We start from the raw sequence: 26,063 nt of genomic DNA on the forward strand, positions 1-26,063 counted from the left end.
AATTGTACATATAATAACTGATGTTTAGAATAATTTTTCCAAGTAATCAAGAAAAAAACAAATTTTTAGTGTACTATGTATAAGCAGGCATATATCTCAAAATTACTTCCATCCAAAATAGTGAAAATAAACTTTTAATGTTAAAGTTATTCATTATAATCTCTCACCTATTCAGGAAACTCTTGCTATATAGAATAATTTATTCCCTGAGGACTCCAGGAAGCTGAAGTTTTCTATGTTACAGGCTTTTTTTCTTCTAAAAATATATACATATTTCTTTTCTCATTATAAGTTAACTTAAAACCCTCCAATAGAAAATATTCCTATCTTAAACTAAATTGAGAATAACTATGAGGTAGTTATGAAGCTATTAGATAGGTAATGACTTAAGATTATGAAGCTCAGATTTGATAGCAGGATCTTGATATTCAAAATGTGCTTCATGAAAAATTATGTTTCCATTCTATTAAAAAAAAAAAAAACACCTTGAATTTAACCACAATATACAGGTAGGGAAAATCAAATTTACCATCTTTCATTTAAATGTTACTGAGTAATGGCTTTCTTTATCTCAGATTTCAAGTATTTTTTTTAATTTCAAATAAAGTGGATATGTGCAGCTTTTTAAATGTTACTGATTTATTCTTTAAATAACTTGTATTTATCCGTTAAAATTTATCCTATTTTCTTAATTTGTATTGTGATCATGTTTTACTTTTAAAAACCAGAAATTAAATTTTAAAGTAACAAACACTCAATTGTTTCAGACTTTTAATAAAGTAGGGAGATAAGAAAAGCTGACATACTCTTACAAATTTAAGAATTTTCTATACATCATAATGTTCATTTATTAGAAATAAAAATTAGTATGTTAAATATAATGTTGTTTACTGTGTGAACTCTGTTACTGTCTGTATGTTCCATATTGTTTTGTACCTTGTGAGGCATGAGTTCTGTTTTCAAGTCTGAGATTATTTTGAAGTTGTGGTGCTGTTGCATGACTTTGAGACCTGTTTTGCATGCACAGGCGAAAAAGAAAAAGAAGGAAGAAGCGGCAAATGCCAAATTATTGGAGGCCGAGAAACGAATAAAGGTTAGTTTAGATGAGAATCAGAGTTTTTGTTTTTCAAAAATAAAAACTATATGATGTTATTCCAGTATCAGTTATATGAAAAAAGTAGCTGTCCTCAAAATGACCAAGACAATGTTTAGCAGAGATACCTGTGTATAATGTGTGCTTTTATTGTATGTGTAGTGTATGTTTATATATTTTTATTTTATTATACAGGTTTTATGTGACACTTTGAGTTCTTTAAATAGCAGACATCAAATCAGAAATGCAAACTATTGTGTAATACCTGTGTATGGTTTTGCTGGATAAGAATGATCTCCCCAAGCCATTATGTGTCATTTATGTTTCAAATTGTGTCCCAAATCTTATTCTCTCCTTAAATTATAACTTTCTCTTTATTAATGTCCTGTTTTAACTGTTAAAAAGTGAAAAGGCTAAGGAAACAAAAACCAAACCTTTATCAACTGGTATTTACCATCATAAAATTAGCCATTGTTAATTATTGTAATTTCAAGTGTTGTCTGGGGGTGTTTTGGTTTTGATTTTTCTGGCATGACGTGTAAGAGACTTGGACACCTGTACCTTACACATTCCACACCTTACCTTCCAATGTTCTGATAATTGATTACTGAAATACCGGACAGCTGAGTGATCCTATGGCTCTGGTAACAGCCACCACAATGTATCTTATCAAGCCAGGGAACTATTTGCTACCTTTTCCACATAGCCTCTACTCTCCTACTTTGTTCTTTAGACTCTATCCCCTTTCATGGCTGTCCTTAATATTAATTTTATCCATATCTTAACTTATATAAAATATTTAAATTGGTGACATTCATAGAATTGTTTATTTTAAGCAACATCCCTTAGGGATGGTGCATGAAAATCTCAAACTGATCGCATTGTCTCTTCTCACTCTCATTTACATACAGCATATAGAAATGTTATTGCTGCTGTTAATTATAGAGTATATTTGGGAATCTATAATCAGAGTGTAGAGAGTTGTTATCAGCTAGATTTGAAGATTGTGACATAATGTATTAAAATCATAAAAAAAATACATGTGCCATTTATATCTGACATGCGCTGACCAACTAGTCACGCCAATGAACTTGCGATTGAAGTGTGCTGTTAGGTCACTGCATTTTAAGTTTATTTGGATACTGAATAAAGATCCTTGCTACTGTCATACATAGCCCTATGTATTAGGTAGAACTACATAAAATTGCTTTTTTATAATTTTAAAATGATAGAATATTTGCAATTTTATGTTTTAATCTAATGGAAGACTAGAATCCCAGAAAAGGAATTTTTAATACTTGTAGCATGTTCTAAATCTTCCCTCAAAATTATATATTAAAAGTTTCTTATCTTTAAGGAAAAAGAAATGAGAAGACAACAAGCTGTTCTTCTGAAGCATCAGGTCTGTATACATATTTTTATATACTTGTTGAAATGAACATTTTATCATTTTTCTTAAATCTATTTTGAAAAAAATCTTCAAAATATTTTCTTAAATATTTCCAATATAATTTCTGCTTAAGTTTTTCCTTCATCTTACAGTTTATTGCCTTGCTTTGGTATTGGTGTCTTTTGGGGGGTTAAAAAATTGGTTTCGTGACTCTGTGATTTCTGTTTCATAATGTTGTGCCAACTCTTTCTACCAGGAGTTGGAGAGGCATAGACTAGATATGGTATGGGTATGTTTATTTTTGTACATCTAACACCGCATTGTGATTTGGTTGTGATATATGGTTGTCATAGCAATGCATAAAGTGTAGCACTGGCTGCTGTCATATTACATACTGCTGCATGGCTTTACAGCACAGTGCATTGCATACATCTGCTTGTCTGTCTATCAAGAAGTGTGATCCATCTCCAAGATTTTTAATTGAATTGTGCAAGCCTTTTATAAGGTTGCTGTCTATAAATTTACTTACTGATGTCACAGTGAAAGGTCACTATACAATTTGAGACAATTATGACCCATATTCTCCCATCATTCTAGACACAAAACTGCCATTGAATACAATGGGAATTTTGAGTTAGGTTGATGAGAGAATATGAAATATAATCTGGTTTTATAGAAAAATTTTAGAATTAATTTTAGAAATATCCCTTTAATGGGACCAGATAGATTTGAACAAAAAAAAAAGATTAAATATTATAACTCTGATTTTTTTTATTCTAAAGAAAATGAAATTGTCAAAGTAAGCCAGTGCTTACCTTATTTTTATATTGTGCATTTTAGATTCCACTTACTAGCCCCTGGTGCAGCTTTTGTGGCTTTAAATAGCGCATCAAGTGGCAGACATCAGTAAATAGGATTATCCCATTTCATTGGTGTCAGTGTATGAACCACGACTAGTTTAAATTGGTATAAAGGCTTTAAAAAAACCCTTTAATTTGTTGGTGGCTTATTGGACGTACAAAATGATAGTATACTTGAAATAAAAGTAATTCTGAAATCATGACGTTAAAGTGATTATAAATCACTTTCTGCCTGATCTAAAAATTTAAGAACAACACAAGCTCTAGTTTAATTGGCTATAGTACATATTTGTGGTTTTTCTAATAGCAGATGTAAGGTAACTGACCTGTTCCAGCCAACCATTATGCTTTTTGTTCTGCCAGCTTTTGAAGGAGCATCACAACTGACCATAAGTAAATCTTGTATGCTTCTGTTTACACTGTCTCCATGTTCATTGCTTTACCTTTTTGCTTTTGATTGTTCTTGTATTTGCTTTCTAAACCTGAACTAAAACATGCACAGACTGGCCATTCTTGTCTTATATTTAGTATTTACTGTGACTTGTCTATAAATGCTAAACATGCTATACTGAGTTTTTTTGTTGTTGTTGTTCTGTTTTGTTTTCCATTTGAAAATCCACCTGTGAAAATTAGCAATCATTGAGTTATTTTCCTAATTTTATCTGGCCTAATAGGAACGAGAGAGAAGGCGACAACATATGATGCTTATGAAAGCTATGGAAGCTCGCAAGAAAGCAGAAGTAAGTATATGTTTCTAGAAAAATAGTACCTTGTTATAAATTAGTGGTTTTTTTCCAAAAGCATTGGCTCTTTTAAATATAAATTTTTCAGAGTATGGGTTTGCCATGATTAACTGGTTTTGATAAGCAAAGCAAAGATTAGGGATAGTAACTAAGTGTTAGAACATTAAAAGAGTGCAAAGAAGATTCCAATGTATGTGTTAATACTGAGTTTTGTACTGAGATTTTAAGTATCTTTTTTTAATGTAGAGAATGGCATTCATTCAGATAAAAGTAGCTATTTTTTACTGTAATCAGAGTTTCACAAAATTAATATTACGGCATGCCTAGACAAGTTCTGTGTGTCCTAATTCAAACACTAGTCATTCCAACTATGGACTTCTGCTCTCCAAATTATTGTTAACATCCTACGGGTAAAATTAAAATAGACTCTTTTTTTTTTAACAGATACTTCAGAATAAGAAAACTATTAAAATAAGTCAAAATGAGCTTATTTTGAATTTAATAGAAATCAGTGAAAGGTTATAATATATGTTACAAAGGAATACATTCTGCATTTAAACAGTTGGACATTATAACTAGAGCTTTGGAGTGTGAGGGACCCAGATTCCCATCCTGGTTCTGAAGTAATTTGCTTTACCTTTTCAGGCTTTTCTTTCCTTTCTTTCTTTCTCCCTTTCTCCCTTCCTTCTTTCCTCTCTCTCTTTCCTTCTTTTTTTCTTTTTAAATATGTTTTTATTGATTTCAGAAAGGTTTGAAGTGGGAGAGAGAGAGAGAGAGAGAGAGAGAGAGAGAGAGAGAGAGAGAGAGAAACATCAGTGATGAGAGAGAATCATTGATCAGCTACCTCATGCACAGCCCATACTGGGTATCAAACCCTCAACCTGGGTATGTGCCCTGATCGAGAATCAAACCATGACCTCCTGGTTCATGGATGGACACTCTGCCACTGAGCCAAATCATCCAGGCCAGGCTATTTCTTTTTTAAAATTGAGATGATGATATCTGCTTCCTAGGATTTTAAGATTATCAAGTGCTATAAGCATTAGCAAGTTAGAATTAATGGGGTCTTCCTTTCAAGATGGTAGCATAGTTAAACACAATACTCCCATCTTCGCACAACCACATCAAAATTATAACTGAACTGCAGAGTGACCATCATTCAGAACTGTGTGAAATCTGGCCAAGTGGAATTCCTACAACTAAAAATATAAAGAAGCCACATTGATACTGCTTAGAGGGGCAGAGACGCTAAATGGGCTGGTCCCACCTACATGTGGCAGATAAAAATTAGGAGGCATATCTCAGCTGCAGAGGTCACCACTGAGAAGCAAGAGATCCCAGCACCACACCCAGCCCCAGCCCAGGGTTCTAGTGCAGGGAAGAGAAGTCCCTATAACTTCTGGCTGTAAAAAGCAGGGATAGTGGCTCAGTGAGACAGTGGGCTTCTGGAGTCCTAGGTATTCCTCTTAAAGGGCCTACAGACACTTATTCTGAGTTTCAGCACTAGGGCAGAGCTCGGCAGGCTTCAGGGACTTATGGGAGGAACTGAACTTTCTGGCATCAGGGCAAGAGCTGGAGGGGCAGCTTCTCTCAGACAGAAGTGCTGGAAAAGCCCATTGTCCTTTTCTGAGCTCTTCCCCTACAGAGCCAATAGGCAGGAGCCATAGCTGAGTCTCCATAAATCTGGGGCTGCCCTGGTGATTCCCTGAGACCCCACCCAAGCTGTTTCTAGTGGCATTTCCATATGAATGGCCTGTCTTGGCTCAATCTTCAGATTTTCCTGAAGTCTGTTAAACAAGTAGCATCTGGCCTTGGCATGCCCTTGCTCCATACCTGTTGCTTAGTAGCCCCAGACCAGGCACTAGTGGCAGCCGGCCTTGGTTTGCAGTTGGGCACCTCCAAGCCCAACATGAGTAGCAGCCATCTACAGATCTCTCTGTAGCTCATGTCAGTGGCCCATGGCAGAACATGAGCAACTGACTTTGGCCTGCACTTCCTGGGAGCCCTTAGAGCCAGTACAACTGGTGGATAGCTTCAACCTCCTCCACAGTGGACCCACTCAAAAGATGGCTCAGTGGTCACCAGAGCCCCACTGAAGCAAGTCTTGCTTCATGGCATGGGGCCCTGCACAGCTGATCCTCCATTGTGGTCATAGCTAATCCCTGCAGCCTATAGGCCTAGGAGTAAATCCCTCCCACTGACTTGCCAACAACAATCAAGGCTCAACTACAATAGGAGGGTGTACACAGCCCACAAGGGGGACACACCTGGAGTGCCCAGCTCGGGTGATTGGGGAGGCTATGCCACTGGCCCCTACAGAACACCTACTACATTAGGCTACTCTACCAAGCCTGGGAGATGTAGCATGCCATTGGTATGGAAAAGCCACTGGAAATAACTCGGGTGGCTCTGAAATTTGGGTGGGGTGGGGTGGGGTCTCAGGGAATCACCAGGATAGGGAAAACAGTGTGGGCCAGGTTGATAGAGTCTCAGAAATCGTGCCCGCCTGCCAGCTCTGTGAGGTGAGGGCTCATCAATGTTCTCTGTCAGCACTTCCATCTGGAAGAAAACTGCCCCCTCAGCTCTTGCCTCAATGCCAGACAATTCAGTTCCTCCCAGTATGCCTCCTACCAATTTTATTTTGGCCTTCATTCCTCTACACCCCCATGCCCAGTTTTCTAGATGTAGAAATTCTTGAAGTAAATATGGATTCTTGGAATATAAGTCATTTATAATAAACATCTTTTTATCATCTTAATCATAATAACGTAATTCTCTGTACCAAAATATTACTAATGTCTTAGTTAGGAAGTCATTTAAATTTCATTTCAGAGTTGAAACACTGATAGCAAATGTATTAAGTTTAGAATATCCTAAACAGCCCTAAATATATAGGGTAAACATTTTGGAATCAGTTTTTTACTCACATAAAAATATTATTTGGGACTCTGAAAGCATAAATGAAAGTATTTCTAGAAGGCTATAGCATAATAACAAATGAAATAACATTTACTCTGTGTTAGAATTATTGAAGTTTAAAACCCCAACAATGAATGTGGTAGAATGACCTGTTATTTTACAACTCATCAGATTGCAAAACAGGCCATTTCTAAGAGACCATGTTGCAAAGATGCCTATGTCTTTTGCATTTTACGATTCTCCTGGGTCTCTTAGGTGTTTATTCTGGGCATAATAAGGAGAATACATTTCTTCTGACAGCAACTTGTACTTAAAATTTCAAACACATAAATATAATTTAAGAGATACAGGTTTACCTCAGGGTACTGGAAGAATAAAAGTATAAATAAGATTGCTAATAAAACCCATTTACAGAAGGCAAATATAAAGAATAAAAATGATATCCTTTTATGGTCACATATTGAGTATGAGTAGATCAGGGCAGTTTTTCTTTAAAAAGAGCCTATTTTTACATCTAAAATAGTATATTATGAAAATTAAGTTTAAACATGAAAAGTTATGAATCATATGATTCATAAATATATTTTGTTTTATTTATATTATAAATTATTTTATTTATATTATAATTTATAGTTATATAATAATATTTTAAAATAATAAAACCTACCAATTATCATCACATTTTTTAAATATACACCAAAGTATTACACAAAAGTCTGTACTTACTTTGTTTAAACATCTTTAAATACTGGTAGAATAGTTACTGTCATACAAATGTCTCCTAAATTAAAATTAAAATTATCTGTAATTCTTGAGTAAGATAATTATACTTAAATTGTTAACAGTTTTTTCAAAAACCTACTTTCTTATATACCATTTAACTTTTTATTGTATACTTCATATAAAATATTTTTACATTTGTTTTTAAAAAATATACAAGTAAAAGTACAATATACAAGTATTTCATATAAGTACATTTACTATGTTTTTAACTGAAAAATGTGTTTACTAAAATAAAACTGTCTACATGTGCAATTGTACTTTATATTTTGGTTTTCCCTGAGTAATGATTAATATAAATATTGGATTATAAAGCATTCTCATGATTGAATCATTGTGGAGGGAGGTGTTACATATTTTTGCTTTCAAATTGTTTATTACATGACTTCTAAAACTTCAACTACTCTCTTCTGTTTTATGGTTTTGTCTCCTAAAGTGCTGACACTCATCCTGTGATAGATGCATGTTTTAACAACCTTTTGTAGTTTATTGATCCTTGGAGAGACATACAGAAGACTCTGATACAATCATTATGGTTGTTTATTCAGTTAATATGTGTAAAGTGATTATAAATGTGTGACTGGTACAGTTTTAAGTTTTATAAAGGAAACAGGAGGTTTTGAGCTACTTTGTCATGTTGTTTAAACCAACCCAAGTTTCTGGTTATTAGTAATAATAAAAGCAGGTTTATTTTATATAATTTGAATTATACTTGGAAGTAAACCTGTTTTATTTATGAGGCTAAAGATTATTCGTTCTCATATTATGTTATGGAAATATTTATAAACTGTTATGATATGCTAATTAAAATTAATACAATAGTTATAAGATAATTATTTTTTAAGATATACTTTAAAATTTTTAAAATTACAATTTGTAGATTTTAATTTTAATCCTCAATCAAGGACATGCCTTTTGATTTTAGAGAGATGGGAGGGGAGTGTAGCAGAGGGAGAAAGAAACATCAATGTGAGAGAGAAACATCCATCAGTTAGTTGGCTGCCTTCTGGTACACTCTCTCACCAGGGATTAAACCCACAACTTTTTGGTGTATGGGACAATGTTCCAACCTACGGAGACACACAGGCCAGGGTGAAGATAATTTACATGTCTAAATAGTCTTATTACTTGTGGATTTATATAAAGGAAAACTGTAGAAATTAGATTTCTAAATTAGAGAACCAATAAAATTTGGAATTATTTTTAGTGAAAAATATATTGAGTTAATACTTTAAAAAAAAGAGAGATCAGTGTAATGTACACAAAGAAACATAAAAGCAGTGTTTGTATTATCTTTGATGGATATGGGGAAGTTTCTTAGAACAATTTCAGATGTTATAGGAGATCTTTAACAAGGTGAAAGCAGATTATTTTTTAATCTCATAATTCTTTCCTATTTTTCTTTACAATCTAATAATTAAATGTCTAAATGTATTAAGGTATAGAATCAAGGCTTACCCATTGGCCAATTCAGAATTTTGAGTTGGCTCTGCCTAAGTATCATATGGCCTTAACTTTATAGTGAAGTTTGTCATTGTAATAGTTGCTAACAGAATAATATATAGCTAGTGCTATTAGGAAATAATAGGAGGCAGAATATGAAACCAAGATATACCTATGATAGACTTTACACTAGTTACATCTTGTGCATGTTAAGTAATAATGAGGAAATAGACAAGTACATATAGGAATGTTTTGCTAGTATTCACTTAGATACAAGTTTATGTAAAAGATTTGGTGAAAGTTTGGATTGTCAGTAAGCACATATGTCTAGTTACTGCTTAAATATTTATACTGTAAAGTTTTCTCTCTCTGATATGATAAAGCATCAATATTCTTTTGTTTTTCCCACAGTACCTAATTTAGTGCTGAACACACAACAGTAGTTTAAAAATTATTTTAAATACTTAGTTGATGACAGATCTGTAAGTTCCATTTAACAGAGGAACACAATTTAAATTGAGAAAGTAACTGGTAAAATTATCTAATCCTATTCACAAGTTTACAGTTACCAGGTATAACAAGTTCTTGAGAACTAAATTTTACTTATGGTATTTTCTCAAACATTCTGATAAAAGATTATTCACGATATATGTTGTTATAGTGTGTTTCCTATCCTATCCTATCCTATCCTTTCCTATCCTATCCTATCCTATCCTATCCTATCCTATCCTATCCGATTCGATTCTACTCTACTCTACTCTATTCTATTTTAATTATCTCCCCTATACCTCTTCCACCTCCACCCACCAACCTCCCCCCTGCAATCACCACACGTTTTCTGTGTCTATGAGTTCTTTCTCTTTTTTGCTCATAAAAGAGAATTATATACAGAAAACATAATGATGTACTCATTCTTTAATGACTCTGTTTATCCTCACTTTCTTTTCTTAGCACTTTTAGCTGCCACTTTCAATTTAAGTTATTCATTCAACTAAATTTTTCTTATCACCCACTCTATACTTGGCTCTAATCAAGGCACTGGCAATATAAAGGTAAAAAAGATAGACAAGATTCCTGTCCTCATAGATCTTACTATGTGGGTAGAGAAAGACCATAACAAGTATAAAATAAATGAGATGATAAAATGGAGTGCCAGTGGGGCATAAAAAAAAGGCAAAATTAGTTGTTCTGGGAAGGCCTCTTTGACAAGTTAACATTTGATCTATCAATGAACAACAAATAAGAAACACAAAGACCATTTGTTTAGAAATAATAAAAAGACAAAAATGACTGGAATATAGTACATAAGGGATAAATTATATAAGTTGAAGTTGCCATGGTAGACAGAAATCAGAGCATATGGGACTATAGTGTGGGAATGAGGACTTTGGACTTCATTATGATTCCAAGAAGCCATTGGATAGTGTTAAAATGTAATCTGGTTTACTTTCTGAAATGATGACTCTGGGTATTCTGTGGAGAATGCACAGGAATGCTGAGGAAAGCAAAAATGAAAGCAGGGAGCCAGCTTCTTTAGGTTATTTTGCTTTAAGTTATTTCTTTATGTAATATTTATGTTTTATGTTTCATATTTTGGTATGGTTGCCTGATATTTCTTTTCTAATACTTATACCTTGTATGGCAGCCCTGTCAAGAACTTGTATTGCTCCAATATAGGCAGGTTAATTTTCATTTAATTCCTTCTTTCTTTATCTGATACTTCTTTTTATACTTCTAAGTATTTCAGATTCAAGGGTGCATATTCTATATGCTATTCATGTTTGTGTGTTTTTTTCTGAGGACAGAGGTAGCTAGGAAAGGGAGAGCTGTACCTGGTTTCTCATATCCCTTTCCAAGATTTATTGTAAATATTGTACCTGATTCACTCTTATCTAGTCAAGAGGTGGGTAGGGCACACCTGAAATGCCCAGCTCAGCTGACAGGGAGGCTAAGCCATTGGACACTATAAGGCATCTATTACATTAGGCCCCTGTACCAAGCCCTGGAACCTTAGCAGCTCTACTTAATACATAGAAACAGGGAGGCTGCCAGAATAGGAGACAAAGAAACATGTCCCAAATGAAAGAACACAACAAGACAACAGAAAAAAAGAACTAAACAAAATGGTGACACCCAATCTACTAGATGCAAAGTTCAAAACACTGGTTATAAGGATGCTCAATGAACTTAGGGGAAGATTAGATGAACTTAGTAAGAACTTCAACAGCATATATATAAAAAAAAAGGGCATGGCAACCATAAAAAAAAACACAGTCAGAAATGAAGTTTACACTAACTGAAATAAAGAGTAATTTACAGTAATGTAGATGAAGCCAAGAATCAAATTTATAAATATCTAATTCCTAAATATTGCCTGAATATTATTGTTAAATGTATAGAACTCCATTTTTTGATGCAAAGTTTGTGTATAACTGAAAATAGAAGCTATCCATTATGTTTGTCCCTCCCAAGTGTCTGCACGAATGAGTAACCCAGAAATTTAGAGGCAGTATAAAATTGCACATTTTAACCTGAGCATATTGTAGAAAAAGTCTCTCATTACCTGGCCCTGGCTCTGTATCATAATATTCAGCAACTGTTCAGTCTGCAGCCCATGCTGCAGTCTTGAAACTGGGAGCAAATTCTCAAACACACTGTGTTTTCTCAGCCCTTCGCCTGGAATATTCTCTCTGCTCCTCTCTGAGTTCCCCTTAATGTGGCTCCCCCAGCAGTCAGTGTGCTCTTTCCAGTGGTCGAAATGGAGTTGTTTAAGATATGGACAAAAATGCTAATATAGTACAGGAAGCAATGAAAATTTTTAAATATTAAAAACAATAAGACATTAACATTATAGGGAAGAATTATGAGAATTAAGAAGAAATTGGTAATAGGAATGAGGTGGTAGAGTTTAATTAAGGTTTATGTATGCAAGATGGGAATAATGACCTTTCTGATTGGAGTGCACCAGTATAAAGAGGCAAGGGGACAAGAGGTGTTCATCAGGAATAGCAAACAGTTTCATGAAATTGACAGACTATAAAAGATAATTTTGAAAAGAATAGTGAATTTCAAAGTAAGGAGTTGGACTTTATTTTGATAAACATAAAGAAAATGGAAAGATTTTTAAATCAAGAAGAGACATTATCAGCCTTATGAATGTAAGCTCATCATTAATATGTCAGATGTGTGAGGTAGGTTAGAATTGCCTAATGATTCTTCTGTTAATTGCCTGATGCTTCTCCTCTAAATACGAATAGTATTTGAGGTGTGACAATAAAGGAATGACACAGATATTATTATATTAACTCTCTTGACTGTTCCCCATAAAATGTCATCCCTGCAACAAGGGAGAAAGGATGATTATTTCTATGTTGTTGCCATTACCTAAAACATTTTTTGAAAGTTTTTAGAATTGCCTTCAGAACCCATTTTGCATTCTCAGCGTGTTGTTTATAGTGGAAAATAACATTTTATTTCATCACAGGTGCTATCTTAAAACTAGCTAGTTCACTTTGAAAGAACTGCTTTTGCAAATTCAAACATGTTGCTTCCACTTTCCTGCTGTAAATCCTCCTTGCTTCCTGGAGCTACACAGAAATTTGTGTGAATGCTAGTTAACTTTATGCTATAAATTTTTAGTTGCCCATGTATATTTTATATATCTTTGTTTATTAATAAGTAATTTATTCTCATATTATAACCTAAGAAAAGATTGAATAAATTTTGCATAATGGAGTAATCTGGGTTGAATCTAGTATTTATATTTTATATTTATACAGTCATATGGTTATTTTGGAATTCAGTGGGTGAGTACACTGAAAAACAATGTAATTATTTCTGTGCATTTCCAAGTCTATTTATTCCTAAATCTCCTAAGAAGATTCCGTTCATGGGAATAATAACTTTGATCACTTTTTAAATTTTAACTAGAGGTTTTCGAACACATACAATGATTAAAGAGAATATATGGACATGATTTTCTTTTTAAGGAAAAAGAACGATTGAAGCAAGAAAAACGTGATGAGAAAAGATTAAATAAAGAGCGTAAACTAGAGCAACGAAGATTAGAATTAGAAATTGCAAAGGAACTAAAGAAACCTAATGAAGACATGTGCTTAGCAGATCAAAAGGTAATTTATTATGTAAACCATTTTATTAATAAATTTAATTTTTCCCCTGTTCTTACCAGATATATATATATATATATATATAATTTGTTTGTTTGTTTATTTTTTTATTTTAATTGATCTCAGAGAGGAAGGGAAGGGAAAGAGAGAGAAACATCAATGATGAGAATCATTGATTGGCTGCCTCCTGCACACACCCTACTGGGGACTGAGTCTACAACCCCACGCATGTGCCCTGACCAGGAATCAAACTGTGACCACCTGGTTCATAGGTCAGTGCTCAACTACTGAGCCTTTCGTTTTTAACTAGAGCCGTGGGATTTCAAGTATAAGTCAATCTGCCTCTCCTGGATGAGCACCAGTAAACCTCTCTGGAGCTGTGTGCTGATTATGGCAGTTCTTAATGTATAAGTAAAGTACTGCAAACCTTTTTAATTTAAGTAGAAATGCTGCAGAAATCTACAAAGAGGGATTGTAAGAGTTGATAGGATTTCTGTGTTTCTATTTGGTATTCAGGAATTTAGGTAAGAAAGATCTAACTTCTCCCCACATCCCGTAGATCCTTAAATTAGGATTTATAATCTACTAGAGGCCTGGTGCATAGATTCATGCACATTGAAAGGAAATTAATTAGAAGGTGGCCGGTGGCGCAGGACTGGGCGAGATGGGCTGGACACACCCTGGAGCCAACCTCCCGAAGTCCCTCCCTGGCTGGCTGCAGCTGGGGTGGCGCCAGGGCTCAAAGGGTGTCTGCAGAGTGAGCAGGGGTCCCTCTAGCAGGTAGGGTCCCTCAGCCTGGCCTGCAGGGATCGGGCCGAAACCGGCAGTCCGACATCCCCTGAGGGGTCCTGGAGTGCGAGAGGGCACTCTGAAAAGTTGTGTCGCTTGGCAGCTCCTGCGTTGAGCATCTGCCCCCTTGGTGGTTAGTGCACGTCATACCTACCGGCCGGTCAGCCAGTTGGCCGGTTGCTTAGCCTTTTATATATATAGATAACTTCCTTCAATGCTTTAGTTATGATAGCTAACTTATAGTGAGTATGTTTACTACATGCTGGGCACTGTGCTAAGTGCTTTATATGAATTCACACCACAAACCTATGGAGCTGCTATTTATGCCCATTTATAGATGAGAAAAGTTAGATACAAAGAGATTAAGGAACTTTCCCAAGATTATACAGCTAACAGATGGCAACTTGAATTCAAGCCCCAGTTTGTTCAACTCCAGAGTCCATATTATTTATCATCTTGAAAGCCCAGAAAGACATCCAACCAAAGTACCTCATGTGTGTCTTCTCTCCCATCTTGTAATGTTGCTAAAGTACACAAAAGGAGAAATTTAGAAAGAGCAAAATAATCTTGGTTACTGGCATGATTATACACACTTAAGAGTAGAAATCAATTATGTTTGACTACGGATAAAAAGATGGTATTTCTAGATAATTATATCAATACTGCATATCATCTCTTTTAACACTGTCTCAGTAATATATTATTACTAGAGGCCCGATGCATGAAATTCATGCAAGGGGCTCAGCCCTCGCAGCCACCATGGCTTGCGTCAGCCCTTGCAGCTGCAGCGGCTTGCCTCAGCCCTTCCAGCCCCAGTGTCATCCAGAAGGACATCCAAAAGGTCATTTGGCTGTCCGGTCTAATTAGCATATTACTCTTTTATTATTATAGATATTTGATCAATAGCATCTATATTATATGCCATATTTATCTGATATACAAATAATGATCGTCTCTTTCTGAAATGCTTAAAGCAAATGTTTAATACTGGGTAATTTAACTTTATTAATATTCTATTTATTTACTTAGAATAAATAGTTTTAAATAAAAATGAAAGTAAACATACTAATTTTAGTCCATTGAATGTATAAAACTTCCTAAGCACAAAGTGAGTATATAGGTTTGTTAACACATTTAATAAGCTCAGAGTAAGTAATTGTTTTGATCCTAAATGGGTTTTATTTTCTTGCACCTTTTTACTTAAATCCATATGCACAATATCAAATATATAAGTCCACTTTAAACTTAACTTTATTAGCTTTGTTATATACATTTTTAGAACCATATAGATATGTGTATATCTGAGATAGTTTAGGATAAAAGAAAACTCAGAATTGAATGGTCTTCAGATGGAATAAAAGATATGTATAGTATCAGTCAATTCTGTGTTTTCACACAATATTAGTAGAAAAAGTCTTTAGATAGTTATTTAAGTACGTGCAGGGTGGAGGAACACTTTTGAACAAGCACCAATGTAGATAAATAGAAACACAAGTCACTTTTTTCCCCAATCAAATTTTAAAGTATTGTTATTATATCCAATTCATGGGCAAAAATGTTTTTAATTTAGACTACCTATACATTTTTAAATGTGCATGACGACTGGTACCATATTTAGTCGTTAAAATGTTAATATGTGAGCATACTTGGGAAGTAGCAGAAGGGGCAGGTTTCCAATTTTAGTACTGAAACTCAATACAGTATTAATATTTCACTACATACAGGAAACCTAAAGACTTGGTTGCAGTATAAAGCAGTTCTTGATAGGGTCACGGGCTTTGGTCATGTGGACATAATAATTTATCACCACTTATTAGCCAAAGATGTTACCAGTCTTTCCACCCATACAACCCACAGATACACACTGTTCATGTGACTTTTAAATCAGTTGCCATCATTAGAATAAATCAATGCATGTGCCCTACTGAGTATGTCCTTGGTATTTTTGAAATAGTTATTTTTTTACATTAAGTTTATTTAGGTGACATGGGTTTCAGGTGTACAATTCTATAATACATCATAAATATATTGTATTATATGTTTACCACCCAATTCATCTCCTCCCAGCACCATTTATCTCCCCTATACCCTTTTTGACTTTTCTCCACCCCTCTCCCCTCCCTCTCTCTCTTTTTATGTTAATTCTCACCTAAGGATATTTTCCCATTGATTGTTTTTTTTTAAGAGAGTAGAAGGGAGGGGCAGAGACAGAGAGAGAGAAACATAGATGTGAGGGAGACATGTTGATTGGTTGCCTCCCACACATGCCAGAGCCAGGGCCGGGTATGTGCCCTTGACCAGAATCAAACCTGGGATACTTCAGTCCTGGGGCCAAGGCTCTATCCACTGAGCCAAACTGGCTAGGGCCCCCCTCCCCTCTCTTAATCGCCACGATGTTTTCTATGTATATGGAAATGTTCATTTCTTAATGTTGTCTAAATTTTGATCCAGTTATATAACCCATGTTTTGTCAGTATGTAAGTTAATTAAAAATTCGTGTTCCCTTTTGCAGAGATGTAAATTCATATTGTATTCAGCCGAAATGTATTGATGGTTACTTGAATTCAGCATCCTAGGCTTAGTACCCTGGGGTTGCAGCAATGCACCCAGGGAACTGACAGTCCAGAGGGAAAACCACTGGAGCAATGCAAGAGAAAGAGAGAGAGCACCTTACTTTATTTCAGAAGATAGCAAATCATGGCTTTTAAAATCTATTTTCTTTTACTTTCTTTTCAGCCTTTGCCAGAGTTGCCTCGTATTCCAGGACTTGTTCTCTCTGGAAGTACATTTTCAGACTGTCTCATGGTGGTGCAGTTCTTACGAAACTTTGGTAAAGTTTTGGGCTTTGATGTGAATATCGATGTTCCAAACCTGAGTGTTCTTCAAGAGGGATTGCTAAATATAGGGGACAGCATGGGTGAAGTACAAGACTTGCTTGTGAGGCTCCTCTCAGCTGCTGTCTGTGATCCAGGTCTAATTACGGGATACAAGGTAAGAAAATAAAAGAAAATACGAAAGTTTTTTTTTTTTTTTTTTAAATTGTACTATCAGTGCATTGATAGCTGCCTGTAGCATATTAGCAGATGATTGTATAGACTGATCCAATTATTTTTTTACATATCGTTAAATGTAGAATTGCTTCAGGTTACAATTGGTTTCCTAAAGCCTAAGAAATGGAGATCATTCCCAAATTACTCTTTTTTCCTCTAACTTTCCACAAAAAACAAATTGACTTAAGGAAAGTGATATTCAGCAAAACAGAACTCATAATTCATAAAGCAATTAGGACTCATGTGCACTTACTGAAGTTATACTGTGTTTTCTCTCTGAATCACTGTGAGTAACTGAGGCTAATCAAGGCACCTACAGTCCAGCATGTTAAGACTATGTACTGCTCGGTGGATGATACTCAATTAAATTCAGTTATCTTAATTCCAATTAAGACACAAATTTCAGTCAGCTTTGCTATAGGTAATATTGTAGAGAGAGAAGCTTCCAGATGCATCTGTTATATTTTCCTTCATGTCCCAATCACTAAATATACCAGGCAATAAAACCCATGATTCCATAGAGCCAGCCAACATAATAATAGTGCTTTTGAACCTCCAATCCCTCCATCCCCTGAATATCTACATAAAGCCTGGAAAAGTTTGGAATAGTTCCTGTGGTTCAAAGAAGGTGTGATAGGCAATTTCTACCCATGAGTTTATATACTCTTCTTCCCACCTGACTTTTAACCATGAGTTTAAAGGAGGAATAGAAATATTACAAGTACTTGAATCATTTCTTGCATATTTTTTATCTTTACTTCATCAAAAATGTGAATAAAGCTGTTGTCATTAATGTCTATTATTTAGTACCAACATTTAAAAATTATATTGTTTTATGTGATGAATGGTTATGACCAATACTGATAAAAATGTCAACATTTTATAGGCCAAAACAGCTCTCGGAGAACATTTGCTGAATGTTGGTGTGAATCGAGACAATGTTTCCGAGATTTTGCAGATTTTTATGGAAGCCCATTGTGGACAGACTGAGCTCACGGAGAGCCTGAAGACCAAAGCCTTCCAGGCTCACACGCCAGCACAGAAAGCCTCAGCCCTGGCTTTCCTGATCAATGAGCTGGCGTGCAGCAAGAGTGTAGTGAGGTAAGCATGTGCCCAGGCTTTGCAGGTGATTCTGTGCTGTTTTGAATTTGTCTTATCACAAAGTAATGCAGGTTGCTTAGAGAAAATTTCAAAGTTATAGACTAGCACAAACAAAAAAATTAAAATTACACTGAACCCCTCCCCCCCATTCAGAGGTAACTAATAATAAATTTTAATGTATTCCTTTGTAGTCTATTGAAAAAATTTGTTCATTTAATAATTGTTATTTATATACTGAAATGCAAAAATATTCCCTTTTGCTGTGGTCCCAGAATCCAGCACTATTGGAAGAATCCAGGATTTTCATTTTCTTCACATCTTGTGATGCTAGATGACAAGATTTCTTAGCATCCATTCAGAGAATTATTCAGCTACTTATTATTTTATTATGTTCTATGCATCCATAACAGTATTAGTTTATTGATGTATTAATTTGTACTTTAAAAAGTACTTAACTTCATCAAAGTAAGTCCTCCAGTCTAGTATTTCAAGATTTGGTGACCAAATCCATGTTAATCTCGTTCTTGCTATTCAATATTTTACAGATTTTAACTATGTTACTTTCAGTTCTTTACCTTTTTAGGAAAAGGATCAATCCAAATATTTCAGAGTCATGCACTTCTATTATTGGTAGACATTTAAAGTTTACTATACATCTCTTAGCTATGATACTGAATTAATGTGGTTTTTCACTTATGGTTATTTATTGATAATCATTACAATTTGCTTGACATATTAATGTGTTACATAATGGATTATTTTATGTTTTATAATAAATTTTTGCATTGACAGTGAAATTGACAAGAACATTGATTATATGTCAAACCTGAGGAAAGATAAATGGATGGTAGAAGGTAAACTCCGCAAGTAAGTTATTTTTTATTAAAATTAATATACTTCTTCCCCTTTGTACAAGTTTCCCAGAAAAACATATGAATTGCAAAGATAGCATATAAACTTTATTTTGTCTAAGAATTAGAAAAGGTAAAGCTTAAAATTATGATGAGTTATGAAATTAATAAAAATCAGAGCCAAAATTTGCAATGGACAAAAGACATAATCAGATTTATTGAGTTCAGATACTTCAAACTTAGAAGAAAGTCCATTTGTCTTTTTTCTTTCAAAGAAGTCAAGCCATCACATTTTCTAAGGTTGTTGTTGCTATCAGGTTACTTTTGTCACAAATAGAATCTGTTTGGAGCTACCACCTTTTTCTTCATTGCTTTCTAGTTAAATTTGCTCTTGTAGAGAGTCTAACATATCCAAATATATTCAGAATTGAGACTTAATTAGCTTCATTCCAGGAAATATGCTGAAATTATTCAACCTCTATGTTAAAAGGGTAGTTTTTTTGTGGTAATTTGAATTGAAATTTATTCAGTCTGATAGTATGGAATGGGGAATTGTCACTTGGCCATTGCTGGAGTTAGTCTTTTCAGCTTTCTAACTTTTATTTTTTTAAAATGTGTCTAATTCCAAAGAAATACCTAGAATAATTCTTGAAAGTTAATATATTTTATAATTTCTGGAAACATATTTTTAAATTTCTTTAATTCTAATTTTTATTGTCATTGATTTATTGCTCGCTGTGAGAAAAATACCATTAGATATTTTTGCTTAAAACTCACATTATGCTCTTTTAAACGTATAGAAAGAGGGCTTTTCTTTCATATCATCTTTTTTTTTAATATTAAAAGGCTCAGAATCATTCATGCTAAAAAAACAGGCAAAAGAGACACTGCAGGTGGGATTGATCTTGGAGAAGAACAGCATCCATTAGGGACACCCACTCCAGGAAGAAAGCGAAGAAGGAAGGGAGGAGACAGTGACTATGACGATGATGATGACGATGATAGTGATGACCAAGCCGATGAAGATGAGGAGGATGAAGAAGATAAAGAAGACAAAAAAGGAAAGAAGACTGATACCTGTGAAGATGAGGTAATCAAATTAAGTTGATTCTAATATTTAACTAAGATTGCATAACACTGAAAAATAACAGAATTTGGGGTCAAGTAGATTTGCATTTTAATTCCATTTTGACATTTATTTACCTCAGTTTCTTCATCTGAAAACTGAGTATTACAATATTCACCATAAAGTTTTTTTGTGATGGGTAAGTAAATATTGGATAGAATTCCTGAAGATAGCAGGCACGTACATTGAATAAAAGAAGTTAAGTTTTTCTGTTTATACAATGACTTCACAGTTCTTCAAACAACTGTGCTGATTCTTAATTTTAGGTTCTCTCTTTCATTCTGTTGACATGCTATCTTATATTTATACAATGTTTCGTGTCTTAAAAGTGTTGTCAGATTTTGTGAAACTGGTATGTCTCAAACACCAGTTTATTATGCATTGCCTAGCTTTAGGCACTTTTGATTAAAGATGCATAAGGCACTAAAAGTCCCCTCTCAATTTACAGTCTCACTGAGAAAGATTTGCAATATGAAACTGTAATGTGTTAACTACTTTGATAGCGATATTTACAGTGTGCTAGGCAGATACAAAGGAAAGGCATTTAACCTTTCTGAGGAATAAATCCTCACAAAGGATTTCTGGACCCATTAGCTGAGGCTACAAGCTGGGCTGAATGTTAACCTGGAAGGAATACAGGGAAAAGTTTTCCAAGCAGAGAGAATAGCATGAGCAGGGCACAGAAGCCTGAAACTATAGTCCTTTAAGGGACTTACTTACAGGTGCTTCAGGGTTACTAAAGAGCCTCATATGCACCAACTACAACTAGGACTTGTTAATTTTGGTGACAGGAAGCTAATGGAGGGTTTTAAGTCAGTTTTGATTTTTAAGTGGCTCACGGTGTAGTTCTGTGGATGATAGAAATAGATTTGGGTAGGGCAAGATCAGAGATGAGAAGATCAGTTGATAGACATTATAGTAGTTTAGTTGAGTTGTGAGCGGTCTGAAACTAGACCAATGGTAGTTGGGATGAAGGAGGAGAGAAGGACTCAATAAATATTTAGGAGGATGGATGAATAGTATTTCAGGATGGACAGTGTAGATTGAAGGAGAGGCAGGATTGATTCCCAACTATGTGGCATGGGAGACTGCATGCTATGATTGCCTTTGAGAGAGAGAGAGAGGGGGAGAGAGAGAGAGAGGGGGAGGAGCAGAGTAAATAGATGATTGGGATAAGGGGAAGACAGGGCATTGAAGACAGGAAGTGATGGTAGGTTTATCTTAGACATGTTGAGTTTGAGATGCCTATGCAGAAGTTCAGCGTCAGTTGAATTTAAGAACCTGAAGGCTGAAGAATCCAGTCTTGAAAATATGGTTCTGGAAGTTATTAGCACACAGACAATAGGTTAAAATCATGAGGTGGATAAGTTTGCACAAGGGAATTGCTTTAGTGAATAGATAGCAGACTGAAGTTGGAACCCTAGGAACATCACTATTTAAGAAGAGCCCAAAAGGCTTACTGTTGAAAATGGGAGATTTCTATAGGGGGTCAGGGGCCCCAAGTCCACTTCCAGAGTTAGTGATTCACAGAACTCAGCTTCTAGTCATGCTCTGGCTATGAATTATTATAGCAAAAGGAAATAAAGCAAAACCAGCAGAGAGAAAAGACATGTGAGTCAAAGTTCAGAAGAAGCCAGGCCTAAGCTGCCACAAGTCTTTTCCCAGTAAAATCACACAGCACTTTTCCCAGGCGTGACTTGTGGCACGTGTGATGTGTTGTGTACTGGTGTAGCTCATCAGAGGCTCAGTGCCCAGAGTTTTTTGCTGGGGACTGGCCACAAAGGTACCCTCCATGCAGCCTGTGCCAAAATTCCAGGCTCCCAGTAGAAAAGCAGTGTAAATCACATTGTTAGCACAGTTTAGGTCCAGTAAGCCGATTTTATAAGTTAGGGTCAGGGAACCCTCAAATCCAAGTTCCCAGACACCAGCTAAGTGCCAGCCTTGTAAGCAGGCCTTTCAAAGGGTAGTAGTCAGGTCTGCAGTGTTGACTTTTGTCTATACTTGTAGTAATGACAAAAATCAAGAAAATTGAACATTTAAAAAATGAGGGTGCAATAAACAGACAATAAGGCATCAGGAGATGTAAATTTTTGCTGTATTTGGCAACATACTGGGAGAGGTCAGCACAGTTTCATTAGAGGGGTGAGAGCAGAAGCCAGGCTAGGATTGATTGAGAACAATAACTAGAAAGTGAGAAAGCAAAGGCAACTATTTCAAGCATTGTGCTTCAGAGGAAAGGGTAGTTCCTAGAGTAGCGATTCTCAACCTGTGGGTCGTGACCCCTTTGGGGGTCAAACGACCCTTTCACAGGGGTCACCTAAAACCATCGGAAAACACATATATAATTACATATTATTTTTGTGATTAATCACTATGCTTTAATTATGTTCAATTTGTAACAATGAAAAATACATCCTGCATATCAGATATTTACATTACGATTCATAACAGTAGCAATATTACAGTTATGAAGTAGCAACAAAAATAATTTTATGATTGGGGGTCACCACAACATGAGGAACTGTATTAAAGGGTCACGGCATTAGGAAGGTTGAGAACCACTGTCCTAGAGGGAGACAAAGACCAAGGATTTTTCAGATGTAGAAAGACTTGAGATGAATTTTAGTTGAAGGGAAAGAGTCAATACAATGACAGTGGGGTTGAAGATCAAGATATGAAGAGAATAATTAATGGCATAAGGTCCCTAATGACATGGGAAGGTATCTTATATAATAAAAGGGTAATATGCAAATCAGCCGAACTGCAGTACGACTGTTCGCTATGACCTGCACTGAACAGGCAGGCAGGCGAGCAGTTAGGGCCAATCAGGCAGGCAGGCAGAGAGGTTAAGGGGGATCAGGCAGGCAGGCAGAGCAGTTAGGGGTGATCAGGCAGGCTGGCAGGCAGGTGAGCAGTTAGGGTTGATCAGGCAGGCGAGTGGTTAGGAGCCAGCGGTCCTGGATTGTGAGAGGGATGTCTGACTGCCCTTTGGCCTTGAACATCCTCCAAGGGGTCCCAGATTTCGAGAGTGCACAGGCTGGGCTGAGGGACTCTCCCATCCCCCCCACATGAATTTTGTGCACCAGGCCTCTAGTTCAATCATGGTGAAGGGGCTAGCTATGAAGAGTAGGCTAAAGGGAAGAAGACAAGGCTATAGAGGTAGGTGTTTGTGTGTCTGTGTGAGTTTTAAGGGAAGCTACCATTAACCCCCGAAATGGACATGGGTAAAATAGAGAGATAAAAGCTGAAGTTCACCTTTTACCCTAAAAGAATTCTAGGACTACGGAATGATACTCAAAAAACTATACAGTCAACCATTCCTTCTGCACTCAATGCCAGGAGTACTCAGCTAAGGAATTCCAGAAACAACAACTGTGCTTTCTTGCATCAACTCAGTACTGTTATAAAGAAAGAAGGCCTAGAGGGATAACTTTATTGATAGAATATTTGAAAATATCTAACCAAGACCACTGATAAATTACTGAATCAAATTTTTTACTTAATCCGTATAATAATGTAGAGGTACTTATAAATAAGATCATGTGCTACTCACTTCTCTTAAGTAAAAATAGCATACATGTAAAATGTTTTCAGAAATTCCTCTCTAATGTTATATTTTAAACCAGAATGATAAAAATCACTTGAGTGAGCTTTACACAATCTGAAAAGGAGACTACATTGAGATTTCGTGCCAAAATTATTTCATAATGTTGTACTTTTGAAACTACTTGATCATATAATTTTATGCTGTGGAAAATAATGTGAAGTGTATATAATTTGGGTATTAGAATTGTAATTACCCAAACAAAAGATGCCATTTATAACCAATCTGCTTCATTTGGCAGGTGGAGTTGTTTCCATAGCAGGCATTAAACATTTCTGATCAGTATTAATCAGCTTTTCACAGAATTGGCATCCCTTTACAGCTCTTACTATTACAAATTATTTTAAAGTGTTGACTCATAAATTGACAAACCTGTATTGAGATTTCAGTGTATTTTACTGGGTAATTATCCCACTAAACTAGAATTCATTTACAGAAATTATCTGTTTTGCCTGGCTTCTTTTTTCCACATGGAGAATTTACAAACCACACATCTTTTTCTTTAAGGGAGATAAAGACTATTAAAAATTATTAATTATTTAAAAACTATTAATTTTTCTTAGACCAGACATGTCACTTAATACAGCATTTTGTTTTTTTATGTGTTTAATTATAGAGTTCAATTGTAGGATTTCATTGATGACATCTTAGCAAATCTATATATTGTTACTAATTTGAGAAAACAGTTTAAAAGCTAAAAATTAACAAAAATTTTAGGATGTAAGAAGCCAAATTAGCTCAGTTAAATGAATTGAGAGTTAATCTTTATAATGAAAAACTGGTAGCCCCTTATTAATTTCCTAATAAAATAAAATTTTAGTCCTAGCCAGTTTGGCTCAGTGGATAGAGCTTTAGCCCTTGGACTGAAGGGTTCTGGGTTCAGTTCTGGTCAAGGGCACGTACTTTGGTTGCAGGCTCCATCCCCAGTCCCAGCCAATCAATGTGTCTCTCTCACATCAATGTTTTTCTCTCTTTCTGTCTTTCCCCCGCCCTTTGACTCTAAAAATCAATGGAAAAATATCCTTGGGTGAGGATTAACAAAACAAAAATAAAAGTTTAACTGTTTAATAAACTTGATTGATAAGATAGGCACATTATTCCTCCAACAGTATGTTTGGCCTCTTGATTAAAGTATGGGTAGAGTGTTTGTTGTTATACTTCTTAAAAAACTAATTGCAGGTAAGCTTTCCACTGAGAGTCATGTGATCCCTTTCAATTAAAAGATACTGCCCTTGACTAAGTCATAGCCCTTTGTCTCAAAGATGAGTCCCTCTTCTCCTCACTCTTTATTCCTTCAACACATGGACTCTTTCCCTTATACTTAGATTTGTGTTGAAACCTATGTGAGCTTTAAGCTCACAAATGGGCAAGTAAGAGTTTTTGCAGACAATTAAATTCTAACACATTGGGGCATATAATGTTTGGGAAACGATGGAGAACGACAGCTAGAATTGATTCTGTGTTCTTTGTTGTTTTTTCTCTCTGATCTTTCAAATTCCTTCATATCTCTTAAAATTGTAAGGACTGTTAGCCAAACTTCATTAAATAAAATTTTAGTAGACATTTTGCTTCTTTTGCATCATAGGAAGAGCCTTAGAAATGGCAGTTAGTTAATTTGACTGATACCTAGCAACATCGATGTACTATTTCACATTATTTGTAGATTGACTTATATTTTTACATAAGCAAATTATTAAATATTTATCACTTTAGAATCATATAGATATAAAAATATATATTTGAGATTCAAGAGTCATTGACCTTATTATCTTTTCAGCTTTCTTTTATTTTATTTTATTTTTGTCTATAAATCATGGAAAACATTTTATTTGCTCATGGTTTACTGCTGGGGTCCAACCCCAGCAGGTCCAGGGGTCCCCAAAGGTGTGGACGGAGTTGGCGAAGAAGGAATGACACGGAGACAGCGTTCAGTTGATCAGCAGCCTAGCCAGGATCTCTAGCCAAGTTCTGGTCAGGATCTCCAGCGAAGTTCTGGTTAGGATCTCCAGCCAGGTTCTGTGTCCATGTTCTCTTGCTAGGTTCTCCAGCCAGGTTCTCCAGGTTCTCCAGCCAGGTTCTGTAGCCATGTTCCCTCGCTAGGTTCTCCAGCCAGGTTCTGTCCAGGTTCTCCAGCCAGGTTCAGTCACCAGGTTCTAGTCAGGTTCTCTTGCCATGTTCTATCCAGGT

General features: G+C 35.4%; 1 protein-coding gene across 26 annotated transcripts in view; it reads left to right on the top strand.

Moving 5' to 3' along the window:
- BAZ2B (bromodomain adjacent to zinc finger domain 2B) overlaps positions 1–26,063 on the top strand; it is a 330,698-nt gene that overhangs the window by 273,513 nt on the left and 31,122 nt on the right. For 16 of the 26 annotated variants that reach the window (XM_059704304.1, XM_059704307.1, XM_059704303.1 and 13 more), the window contains 9 exons: positions 1,028–1,093; positions 2,451–2,495; positions 2,740–2,772; positions 4,018–4,083; positions 13,218–13,358; positions 16,881–17,135; positions 18,081–18,295; positions 19,088–19,162; positions 19,993–20,236. In XM_059704304.1, coding sequence (XP_059560287.1) covers positions 1,028–1,093; positions 2,451–2,495; positions 2,740–2,772; positions 4,018–4,083; positions 13,218–13,358; positions 16,881–17,135; positions 18,081–18,295; positions 19,088–19,162; positions 19,993–20,236 — 1,140 coding nt within the window. The remainder of the gene's footprint in view (positions 1–1,027; positions 1,094–2,450; positions 2,496–2,739; positions 2,773–4,017; positions 4,084–13,217; positions 13,359–16,880; positions 17,136–18,080; positions 18,296–19,087; positions 19,163–19,992; positions 20,237–26,063) is intronic. The other 10 variants (XM_059704301.1, XM_059704316.1, XM_059704322.1 and 7 more) reach the window with 2 other exon arrangements.

The sequence above is a fragment of the Myotis daubentonii genome, chromosome 7, assembly GCF_963259705.1.
Source record: "Myotis daubentonii chromosome 7, mMyoDau2.1, whole genome shotgun sequence".
NCBI classification, from domain to species: domain Eukaryota; kingdom Metazoa; phylum Chordata; class Mammalia; order Chiroptera; family Vespertilionidae; genus Myotis; species Myotis daubentonii.